At 40.3% G+C, this 13,051-nt stretch overlaps 1 protein-coding gene and 1 long non-coding RNA gene across 2 annotated transcripts in view; one reads left to right on the top strand and one right to left on the bottom strand.

Moving 5' to 3' along the window:
• Window positions 1-13,051, bottom strand: part of RBL2 (RB transcriptional corepressor like 2) — a 132,427-nt gene that overhangs the window by 81,111 nt on the left and 38,265 nt on the right. Inside the window, exon 5 of the mRNA XM_089684776.1 lies at window positions 4,659-4,787. Within this exon, the coding sequence (XP_089540902.1) occupies window positions 4,659-4,787 (129 nt within the window). The remainder of the gene's footprint in view (window positions 1-4,658; window positions 4,788-13,051) is intronic.
• LOC149456578 (uncharacterized) overlaps window positions 1-13,051 on the top strand; it is a 50,982-nt gene that overhangs the window by 17,611 nt on the left and 20,320 nt on the right. The window lies entirely within an intron of this gene.

The following is a 13,051-nucleotide window of genomic DNA, read 5'->3' as shown; positions in this document are numbered from 1 at the left end:
CAGTTCCAGGGCCAGATTCTATTTTACTCTGAAGAACAGCATACAATGCCAAGTCCTAATAAAAAGTGGTACGTGTAGCAATTGTACGTACACAGATGGATGCGAACCTCCATTTTGCCAAAGGCCCTCCATCTTGTATCATTTCTACTCCAAATCAACTCCCCCCCCCCTCTCTGTTGAGTGACACTTGGTCCCTGTGTGCTGGGTTCAGAAGTGCACAGGCAATCAGGCACAGTGGGACTGCTTCATGGTTATCAATCCCAAATTAGCTGGTGCCCGGGTGTCTGTTAGCTTCTCAATCCGAGATAATCGTAAAGCCATAAACCAGTCCTTAACTGGACTTCAAACGCATTCCTAGCTAGCCGTAAAACAGGCATCACATTTAAAACCCACTTTTCCCTATAATTTCATATCTTAAAGGTAGGAAATAATTACATAAAAATAAAGCATATATTCGGATAGCTCAGCTTAATGCGAGTCGCTTGATATCTTACACCCCTGGATTACGTATACCCGAGAGCAGAAAGCGATATCTCCTTAACCGTCCCAAGCAGATATGTCATAACTGGTATCTGGACATTCAGAATATTCTGCAGATTATCCTACCCGTGGATAGAATGTTACATGTACCTAGGGAAGGTTATTGACCCTGATATAACTTGCAAGGGATTTTGATTCTAACTTGGGTCTCCGCCTAGACACCCCCTCCCCAAATAAGGCAAATTGGATTCAGAGACAGCTGGAGGCCGACAAAATAGGTCGCCAGGCCTGAGGGAAAAAAGTTGAAGAATTCTCCCTTTTTAACATCGGAACCAACTTGGGAGACGGTATCCTTTTGCTCTGAAACTTTATTTGCTTAACCCAGGACTTTTGGCAAGTACTCTACCTCTCTAAACTTCTTTCTGTTATCTCTTTGCGGTGTTATTGCTCTGTGTATATATGTATATATATGTATATATATATATATATATATATATATATATATATATATATATATATTGGCTACATCTTTTTCTGTAAATACTTTTATTGCACCATTTTGACCTTTTTAGTAATAATTCTTATTTTCTGAAAAGTGTTGAACTGTTTCTAAAGCTCTTTAATGCAAACTAAGAATCCCTGTCTCTGAAGAGCGCTACTGTGTGTTTTTAAACCTCTATAAACCTCTGCCTGCGGTGACAGTGGTATACAGACGATTATTCAAACATCATAGTGTTATTGCTAATATTGGCAAGTTTCCTCCTTTTCTCTACAAAAAGGCGGTGGTGGCAGTGTGAAGTGTTAATTGCGTAATTAACCTGACTCAGTAACAATCGCTCTCAGGCTGCAGGTACATAGATTGTGGTCCATTAGCTGGAAAATCTTTGTGCAGGGTGCAGCTGAGCGTGGCATTGTTACGCACGTGACAGCGCAGTTTTAGATTGGCTAGTCCTTCGGTCACGAGTTGGTAAGAAGGGCTGGGGGTCTGACACCGCGATCGTCACAGTACGTATTAATATACTAATACCGCACAATATTTAAAGCCAAAGTCCAGTTTGTCCATATATTGAAAAATTAAAGTCTCCAGGATCAGCTAAAAAACAGCTCTCCCATGCAGACTTTCTTATTCAGCAAGGTGGCACTTCTTCACCTAACCCCCAAACTCCCCCCAACTTACAGGAGAATGCTGTCAAGAGCAGAGTTATGTCATTATGTTGGATTGCTCTATGTAGCATTTAGGCAGGAATTGATACCATTAAGAGGATGCAGGAATTGATACCATTAAATGGCCCCTATGCTCGCTTGACCTAAATCCAATAGAAAACCTTTGGGATATCATGGTATGGTCCAGCTGACGCCACAAGGTTGCACCTCAGACTGTCCAGAAGCTCAGTGATGCCCTGGTCCAGATCTGGGAGGAAATACCCCAGGATACCATCTGATGTTTCATTAGGAGCATGCCCTGAAGTTGTCAGGCATGCATATACAGTGGGGATCGAAAGTTTGGGCACCCCAGCTAAAAATTTGTATTAATGTGCATAAAGAAGCCAAGGAAAGATGGAAAAATCTCCAAAAGGCATCAAATTACAGATTAGACATTCTTATAATATGTCAACAAAAGTTAAATTTTATTTCCATCATTTACACTTTCAAAATAACAGAAAACAAAAAAATGGCGTCTGCAAAAGTTTGGGCACCCTGCAGAGTTAATATCTTGTACTGCCCCCTTTGGCAAGTATCACAGCTTGTAAACGCTTTTTGTAGCCAGCCAAGAGTCTTTCAATTCTTGTTTGAGGTATCTTTGCCCATTCTTCCTTACAAAAGTCTTCCAGTTCTTTGAGATTTCTGGGCTGTCTGTCACGCACTGCTCTTTTACGGTCTATCCATAGATTTTCAATTATGTTGAGGTCAGGAGATTGTGAAGGCCATGGCAAAACCTTCAGTTTATGCCTCTTGATGTAATCCCCCGTGGATTTCGAGGTGTGTTTAGGATCATTATCCATTTGTAGAAGCCACCCTCTCTTTAACTTCAGCTTTTTCACAGATGGCATCAAGTTACCATCCAAAATTTGCTGAAATTTTATTGAATCCATTTTTCCTTCTACTCGTGAGATGTTCCCTGTGCCACTGGCTGCAACACAACCCCAAAGCATGATTGATCCAACCCCATGCTTAACAGTTGGACAGAGGTTCTTTTCACATTAAATTCTGTGCCCCTTCTTCTCCAAACGTACCTTTGCTCATTCCGGCCAAAAAGTTCAATTTTAACCTCATCGGTCCACAGAACTTGTTTCCAAAATGCATCAGGCTTGTCTATATGTTCATTTGCAAAGTTCAAATGATGATTTTTGTGGTGAGGACGTAGAAGAGGTTTTCTTCTGATGACTCTTCCATGAAGACCATATTTGTACAAGTATCTCTTTATAGTGGAATAGTGTACCACAACTCCAGTGTCTGCCAGATCTTTCTGGAGGGATCGTGCAGTCAAACGTGGGTTTTGAATTGTTTTTCTCACAATCCTGTGAGCTGTTCTGTCTGATATTTTTCTTGGTCTTCCAGATCTTGCTTTAACTTCCACTGTTCCTGATGACTGCCATTTCTTAATTACATTCCGAACAGAGGATATTGACATCTGAAAACGCTTTGCTATCTTCTTATAGCCTTCTCCAGCTTTGTGAGCATCAACTATTTTCAGTTTCAGTTTTCTAGACAACTGCTTAGAAGAACCCATGGTGCTGATTGTTGGGGCAAGGTCAGATGAGTCTGGGCATTTAAGACCTTCGAGACTGACATCACCTGGTCTTCCCAGACGATGATTGAGAACAATCCATGACACTGGCAGATCTCAGCTTTGCAAAGGGGGCAGTGCATGCTATAAATTCTGCAGGGTGCCCAAACTTTTGCAGACGCCATTTTTTTGTTTTCTGTTATTTTGAAAGTGTAAATGATGGAAATAAAATTTAACTTTTGTTGACATATTATAAGAATGTCTAATCTGTAATTTGATGCCTTTTGGAGATTTTTCCATCTTTCCTTGGCTTCTTTATGCACATTAATACAAATTTTTAGCTGGGGTGCCCAAACTTTCGATCCCCACTGTAAGCACGTGGAGGCCATACTAACTACTGAGTACCATTTTGAATTTGCTGCATCATCTTTTCACCTTGATTTTCGAGGTGTCTTTGATTTCAGTCCTCTGCAGGTTGATAATCTTCATTTCCATCAAACGATTTCCATCAAGCGATGGTGTATTCTTATATTTCTAACACATTACCCAGCCCATATCAGTATAGATAACCAACAAGTTATCCTTTACTGCTGCTATTGTGTTTGAATGATGCCACTTAGTGGAAAGACTCAGTTGTTGGCCTACAATATTATCCCTCATTAATACATCAGCAGGCATTTCCTGTGCTTCCATTGTCACAGTGTAACCTTTCCAAGGCTAACTGAAAATCACTGGACAGATACCAAAGTGCTATACTTTTTCTTGTAGTCAACCATGCCGGGAGACATCAGAATGCAGTTCAGTACACCTAAAGCGCATAGTAATGTGGGAGCTCTCATGATTACTGGTTATTACCCAGCTAATAATGAAGCATCTATGTGCTTCATTACGAAGACATCACCACCTCTATTTACCTGGAATTCTAAAATTATTGTACAAACTATTAATTAACTAACAGATGCAGTGACTGTGTAGGCTGTATAAACTGTATGTAGCTCAGAAACAGCGCTGTGTACCAGCAGCAGGAAGAGGACTTCCCATCCCACTCCTGAAACAAAATTGCATTGGGCTGAGCACTGCTCAGCTATTCAGCAGAAGCTTTATATTGTATGAATGAATACAAAGTTCCTCTGACTGGCTGAAGTGGAGACAATTAGATGACGTCACAATCTCCACCTCAGCCAATGAGAGGAAGCTGAGAATACATACAGTTTATACAGCACACCCAGCTGCTGCACCTGTTGCGGGAGGGAGGTGTGGGAAACGCACACGGATCGCGGGTTACCTGTACTGCATTCTAGTGTGAACATAGACCTAGGAATTTTTCTGGGGCAGCTTGCAGGATTTAAAAAGACTGTAGATAAATGCAAATAATGCTTTTTACTGGAAAACTGCAGAAGATTACAGTAAACATCTTATCATTTTACTTTGGGAGTATTATATATCATACCTGGAAAGGTGGGATTCAAAAGCTCCCTGCGATTAGGACACAGCAAGGCATTTCCATAGACAAGGTCCAAAGCACAGAGAAGGAGATGGTAAGAGTTCACTAAATCATCACTTATCATTGGGAAGTTTCCTGTAAAACAAAGTCAAAAGAGGTTCAAAACACAGAAACACAATAGATCCTAGCCTAACACTCAAACATTAAATGCTTAAAATATAAAAAATCTTATATATCTCTCCTATCAAAGTCACAGAGGCAAAGATTCTTTATTTCTGGGGTACAATGCTGGTCATCATTTTCCTTTTATTGAAGAAAGAAAAAGCAAAAAACACATATGTTGAAAACAGTCAACTAAAAGCACAACTAGAAAAAAAAGGAGCCAATAAAAATATATTGGTTAAAACTGTCAGTGATACCTCTCTATTATATGATAGGTTTGCGGACCGTGGGTTTCTACCACACAAACACGTCCCCCACTGCAACCTAGTAATCCAAGTGCAAAACACAATAAATACGTTCTGTATTATTTACTATACATGCTTTCATGTAATGTCCTTGCCATTGTTTCCTCTCATGCTTGGCGTCAGGCAACGCACCACAAAAGAGGTCTAGTCTTGGGTTTTATTATACTTTTGTTTAACGTCTTTCTTACAGCTTTAATAAATTTAACAGATTTAAACTAACAGTCCACCTCAGGTTGATCTTTTTATAATTGCTTGTAATGTTTCAAGTAGTTTATGGAAAAATAACATCTTATAGTGGCAACATGTGTATAGATATGATAAATTCAGACCAATTAAATTAAATAAAAAAAATGAAAACGAAAGACCCTTTCAATTGATTTAGTGAATTTAATTTCTACAGTGCAAGCCATTTGGCTTTGTTGGAATATTTTTTATTGTATTTGATCAATTGAGCTGTGTGAATTGCTTGTTTTCATTCATTTGCTCATACCTAGATTGATCCCAGTGCCTTCAATACCTTGTCACATACTGACAAGGTATCTTTTTTCAAAAAAAACAAAAACAAAACACCCATAGAGACTGCCTTACTACTGTTGTAATGTTATTGCGACAATCTCCTCTACTGTCCGCTACAACACACTGATCAGTGCTCGCAGACATTGGCTGTGAGTGCTGATCAGGTGTGGGTCAGATACTGCTTTTCCAGCATGCCCGTTCAACAGAAGCCAGTCATAATCGGCTTCTGTAGAACAGACAGCTGCGCACACACACAGGCTGAAAGTCGGCCAGTTCCTGTTGAACCAGCTGATTTTGTCCTGTGTGCACAAGGCTTTAGGCTACATTCACACCAGCGTTTTATGCCGGTGCGAATTAGAGCGGCAGGTATCTTTTGATTCTTGCTGTGGCTCTTGGTGGCTAGGTGCGGCCGCTGGCCCTGTTTACTATAATCGCAGGTTGCCAGCAGCCACAGGTATTTGTGGCTGTCCAAACAGCCAGCGATTACCTGCAGTGATCACTGCTGGATGCACACAATGGGGGAGATTTACTAACACTGGTGCACTCAGAATCTGGTGCAGCTGTGCATGGTAGCCAATCAGCTTCTCACTTCAGCTTGTTCAATTAAGCTTTGGAAATAAAACCTGGAAGCTGATTGGATTCTATGCAGAGTCATACAGATTTTGCACTCTGGAGTTTATTAACTAAAACCAGAAAGTATAGCCTTATGCAGATCAGGAGTTCTGACTTCACTTTCTAATCTATATCCTTGAGCTGGCCTGCAGCTGAGACAGAAGCCAGAGATAGGCAGAACCTGGCATTCTCACCTTCATAGCTACGTAATCTCATTATATTACACCAAGCCTTCAGGCGTATGGGTAGAAAATGATGGGGAAGACATATCGCAATTAACACTGATACATGACAGACTGAGGAGGAGACCGTCTACTGAATATTCTTATTTACTAAGTTTGTTACACAGTCTTAGCTCATTATTGCATAGCAGGTTTTATGAATACTACTACATCCAGAAGAAAAAAATGCATTTCATTTATTCTAAACTAACTTGTGGCTCAAATATTTGAAACCATGCATATAAAATAAATCAAAATCTAGAGGTTAATTACAATATTTGTATATATACTGTATATATATATACATATACACACAAATATACACACACACACACATACACACATACATATAGGTAAATTACATATCTTATTATATTGTTTCTCATCTAACACAAACCAAGGTCTAGGGCACTGATCAGGTGTTGCAAAGTGAATAATCTGGCCCCTGGAGAACATTTTTGTCTGACACATAAACATGCCCACTCTTTTTGAACACACATAATACAGCATATGGAAAATAATACACCCTGTGCCAAATTATTATGCAAATTCTATTTAGGTGTCACAAAGATTAAATATTTTGTTTTTCAGTTTAACTCATGGATGGCATTGTGTGTCAGGGCTCTTTTGATCACTGAAAACAATCTCGGACACCTGTGATAATTAGATTGGCCGGTGAGCCCAATTTAAGGAAAAACTACTAAAGGAGGGTGTTCCACATTATTAAGCAGAGCACCATTTTCAAGCAATATAGGGAAGAAAAAGGATCTCTCTGCTGCCGAAAAGAGTGAAATAGTTCAATGCCTTAGATGAGGTATGAAAACATTAGATATTTCACGAAAATGTAAGCGTGATCATCGCACTATTAAGAGATTTGTGGCGGATTCAGAGCACAGACGGGTTCGTACAGATAAAGGCACATTGAGGAGGATTTCTGCCAGATCCATGCATCGGATCAAAAGAGCAGCTGCTAAAATACCATTACATAGCAGCAAACAGATATTTGAAGCTGCTGGTGCCTCTGGAGTCCCACAGACATCAAGGTGTAGAGTCCTCCAGAGTCTTGCAACTGTGCATAAACCTTCTATTCGGCCACCAATAACCAATGCTCACAAGCAGAAATTGCTGCATTGGGCAGAAAAATACATGAAGACTAATTTTCAAACAGTCCTGTTCACTGATGAGTGCCGTGCAACCCTGGATGGTCCAGATGGCTAGAGTAGTGGATGGTTGGTGGGCGGCCACCCTGTTCCAACAAGGCTGCGACGTCAGCAAGGCAGTGGTGGAGTCATGTTTTGGGCCGGAATCATGGGAACAGAGCTGGTCAGCCCCTTTAGGAGCCCCGAAGGTGTAAAGATGACCTCTGCAAAGTATGTGGAGTTTATGACTGACCACTTTCTTCCCTGGTACAGAAGGAAGAACTATGCTTTCCGTAATAAAATCATCTTCATGTATAACAATGCACCATCTCATGCTGCAAATAATACCTCTGCATCAATGGCTGTTATGGGGATAAAAAGAGAGAAAGTCATGGTGTGGCCTCCATCCTCCCCTGACCTCAATCCTATTGAGAACCTTTGGAGCATCTTCAAGCAAAAGATCTATGAGGGTGGGAGGCAGTTTACATCCAAACAGCAGCTCTGGGAGGCTATTCTGACATCTTGCAAACAAATTCAAGCAGAAACTGTCCAAAAACTCACAAGTTCAATGGATGCAAGACTTGTGAAGCTGCTATCAAATAAGGGGTCCTATGTTACAATGTAACGTGACCTGTTAAAATGTTTAAAAAGTTAAAATGTTGTTAAAAGTTTGATTGAAATAGCTTTTGATTTCAGTAAATATGCTGCAAACACAACAAATGACAATTTTCAGTTCTTTACAACCTATAAAGTGTTTTGAAACTTACTGTGTGTAATAATTTGGAACAGTGCATTGGAAGTTTTTTATGTTTAAAAAAAATCCTGTTAGCATAATTCTCATGTTATCAACTATTAAGAGTACAATTCAAATTTTATTGAACAAACCTCCTAATGATGACTGTTATTTACATCAATTATTTAGGTAAATGAGAAAAATATCATTTGCATAATAATTTGGAACACAGTGTATATATATATATATATATATATATATATATATATATATATATATATATATACACACACATACATACATACATACATACATACATACATACACACACACACAATGACATATCTTATTATATTGTTTCTCATCTAACACAAACCAAGGTCTAGGGCACTGATGAGGTGTTACAAAGTGAATAATCTGACCCCTGGAGAACATTTTTGTCTGACACATAAACATGCCCACTCTTTTTGAACACACATAATACAGCATATGGGAAATAATATACAGGAATACAATCTTTAACTCACCTAGCCTAGATGGGACAGTATACATTCCAGATCCTTTGCACTACTTATTTACCTTTCATCTGCCTATACCCACATAACCCAAGAATGGTAACATACTCACGCTCCAGGCATATCCCCAGCCTCCCGCATAGTGTAGGTCTGCAGGAGCTGTCAGACTTGGGAAGAGAAGCTGAACTGTTTGCAGAGAAGCCGGCTCCTATTGGTCTTCGGATGACAGAAGCCTTATACAAACAAGCCCTAACTTGCCTGCTGTACTGTGGTTGCTATGATAAACTACTAATAAAGCTGCATCTAGTGCAGGCTGGATTACGGAGGGTTATTAACAATCATACTGATTTACTGAGCCATACTAACAATCACATTAGCAAATCGTTAACCATTTCCAAACCAGAGGGAGAGTTTACATCAATGTAAAAGGTAAAGTAAAATTGAGTTTTGTGAAGACAGCCTGCTCACTGTTACTTCTAAGGCTACTTTCACACTGATCCACCACGAAAACACAGCAAAAACGCATAGGCGATTTTACCGCGCTTTTGCCGTGCTTTCTGAGCGGTTTTAAAAGGACACGTGACTTAAAAAAATTGCACCAAAAACACATCTCAGTGGCATTTTTGGAGGTGCTTTTCAGGCGTTTTCCATGGATTTCAATGGGAAGAGGCATTCTTGGGGCGTTTTTTTTTACTGCCAAACATGACCCAAAGATGCTGCAAGCAGGAGTTTTTACACCACACCACAAGCGCAACGCCTCAGTGTGAAAACATACATAGATATACATTCACATACATAGGGAAGCATTTTTCTTGAGCTTTTTAAGGCGCTTTTTTTAATGCAAAAATGCTTCAAAAACTCCTCAGTGTGAAAGTAGCCTAAACCTATAATTAGAAAAAAAAAAAAAAAAAAAAAAAAAAAAAAAAAAAAAAAATCGGAAACATTTCCCGAGCCTTCACACAGGCTGCAATATTTGTCAGTCACAAGAATAGCTGTGAACTATAGTGACAGAAGGATTAGGCTACAAGCACACGGCCATATGGATTTTACCGATCATATGGCACAAAAGATCCTGATTAAAGGATCAGTAACGTGCTTGCCTTTAGATACATTTTTGAAATATATAAAATTGGAGTTGTATACCCTTCTGCTTTTTTTTTTTAATACTTGAGTGCAATTTTGTAAATATGTATACCTGCGGTTACACACGTTTACACTCCTAAGTGTGTAAAATTCATGTCCTTACACGCAGACTTTTCAGATTTTGGATACGGGTCTGAATGCAGTGCATTACACACCTGTATGTATGCCAATATTGAAAACAACAGATCTGAATTCAGATCCGTAATCAAAAAACGCTTTCAAATTTGTTTTTTGTGTTACGCCAGTGTGCATATGTCCTTTATTCAGCTGTATTAACCCCCAAAACAAACATTTATTATACTGCAGCTTACAATCCTTAAAGTAACACTAAACTCACAATTTTTATTAAATAACATAATTGAAACATTATTAAATATTAGTATAATGTACCTTTTATCTCTACCTTCTTTGGTATGATCTCAGAAATGAAAACAACAGTAAGTAGCATTAAAAAAAAACAAAACAAAACACAGAGCCATGTTATACTTCATGTTGAATGATGACTAAAAGTAAATACCCCCTCCCAGCACAAATCCCCCCAAACTCCCCTCCCAGCACAAATGTGCCCAATCCCTCCTCCTAGCATAACATTTTCTTTCTGCTGCTGGAGGGAGAGATACACAGTGCATTGTTCTGCAATTGCCCTCCCCTTCCCCACCGATCCACCTGCTGTCCAGGCCCCCTACAGGAATACCGGTGGTACCCCCCTGATGGTGGCCCTGCATGGGTCAGTCCACCCCTGCTCACCAGGTCCCTTCTTCTGAGGGGATGGCACCGCCCTCCTAAAAATTGCTTCCCTAGGCAAATGCCTTGTTTACCTTGTGGTAAATACACCGCTGTGATTCAGGGCTCAACAAATCCAAGGCGCCAGGTCGCCATGGAGACACAATGTCCTGAAATCGCAATATTCCGGTTTTGTGCAATTTGAGTACAGGTGTGATTATGCTGTCTCTCTCTCTCTCTATAACTGCCTCCCACTGACTTTAATGCAAAATTGTGTCCCATTGACTTCAATGTAAAATCGCCTCCCATTGACTCCAAGGCAAAATCACCTCCCATTGCCTTAAATGCAAAAATGGCCACCATTCACTTCAATACCAAAACTCCTGTCAATAGCAATCCTGTGTGAACACTTATCTCCGCATACCACTCTACTATATCATTTGTGAGTCTGGAACGCACTGCTACAAACTCGCACAGGACCATTTTCGTAATGGCACTCAAAACACAATGTGTGTGGATCACATCTGTGTGAACCACCTCAATAGGAACACACCTGGAAGTTTTGGAATCACGACAGAATCACTGTGATCGCAAAACGAAGGGCCAGGTGCCATTATTTTCAATGGCACCTAAAATGTGCGGTTTTACCATGATAGCCAAACAGCGAATCGCCTTTTATGAAGCTTCAGTGCATTACCCAGGCACTGAAAACCCACGCTATGCTAAAAAAAAAACAAAAAAAAAAAAACCACACGGCACCTGACTTTTTCAGCTAGCTCCTAGATTCAAATCAATTTGTCAGGCCCTGGTATAATCTGACAGAATACAATGTCCCAGTGAGGGAATCCCTTCATCCACCTTATTTGTGTGAATGGTGGAATCCGTTTGCACTGATGCACCAGCAGATTGAAGCTGAGCCATACACTGATTTTTTTTTTTTTTTTCGTTAAGCCACCCTCCATCTGCACAAAGGAGGTGGATGGAAGAATCTCCCCAAAACTTGTTACAATATACTCTGACAATGGCACCAACAGCTGTCAGAATAAACACACTGATCAGTGGCAGTGGCCACTTTCTCTGGACAGCTTGGTCTGTTAAAGGAAACTGAAGAATAAAAAAACAGAATTACTGGTCAGATCACCAGATAAAAATAAAAGAAAAATAAATCTAACAAAAAGAAAACTAATACAGCAACCACATCTAAGAACTGGAAAGCTGCAATATAATAAACTTTTATTTTTTGCTTTAATAGCACTTTAAAAAGTATACCTGTGTTCACACCAAATCTAACACTGCCACATACCTTCCAGACAGGTACATATTCTCTTTCACCCCCGCAGTCTGGGGTGCATTACGGTATGATGGTAACATACTCTGACCTATAAAGCCATTCACAACGCCGCCCCAAACTACCTAACCGACCCGATACCCAAATACCACCCTACCCGTGCCCTTCGCTCCTCACAGGACCTCCTACTCTTTAGCTCCCTGGTCTCCTCCTCCCACGCCCGATTGCAGGATTTCTCCAGGACTTCCCCCATCCTCTGGAACTCCCTACCCCAATCCATCCAACTGTCACCTACCCTCCTCACCTTCAGGCGCACCCTGAAAACCCACCTCTTCAGGGAAGCCTACCCCACCCTCACCTAACAACTGACCTCCTCCACTTCTCCCACCACTCCATCCCCCACAGCCATTTCCTTCTGTACCACTTTCCCCTCCCTCCTAGATTGTAAGCTCGAAAGAGCAGGGCCCTCGAACCTCTCGTGTATTGTATTGTTTCTGTCTCGTCTCATGTTCTGTCCCCCTTGCTATTGTACAGTGCTGAGCAAACCCTTTGGCGTTTTATAAATACTGTATAATAATAATAATACTTACCAACTGAGAAAGAGGGGTACCTTTTTGTACAAAGTATATAAGCAAAAAACACACCCTACCCCGCCCCACAGGTATACAGGCCCTAAAACATTATTATACAAATAGGACTGATTAAACTGCTCACAGATTTTGCATAGATTGAATGTTATACAGTTGCAAGAAAAAGTATGTGAACCCCTTGGGATTACGTGGAGTTTTTCATGAATTGGGCATAAAATGTGCTCTGAATGTCATCTAAGTCACAACAATAAAAGAACACAGTCTGCTGAACATAATACTACACAAACATTAGATGTTGCCATGGTTTAATTGCACATCACATGTTAACATTCACAGTGCAGGGAGGAAAAAGTATGTGAGGCCCTAGCTTAATGACTTCTCCCAGAGCTAATTGGAGCCAGGAGTGAGCTAACCTTGACTCCAATCAGTGTGATGATATTGGATGTGTTGCT

Source organism: Staurois parvus, unplaced genomic scaffold (genome assembly GCF_062004578.1).
Source record: "Staurois parvus isolate SC_StPar_1 unplaced genomic scaffold, SC_StPar_1.0 ptg000356l, whole genome shotgun sequence".
NCBI lineage: Eukaryota > Metazoa > Chordata > Amphibia > Anura > Ranidae > Staurois > Staurois parvus.
This window is presented reverse-complemented; position numbering and strand designations above follow the sequence as displayed.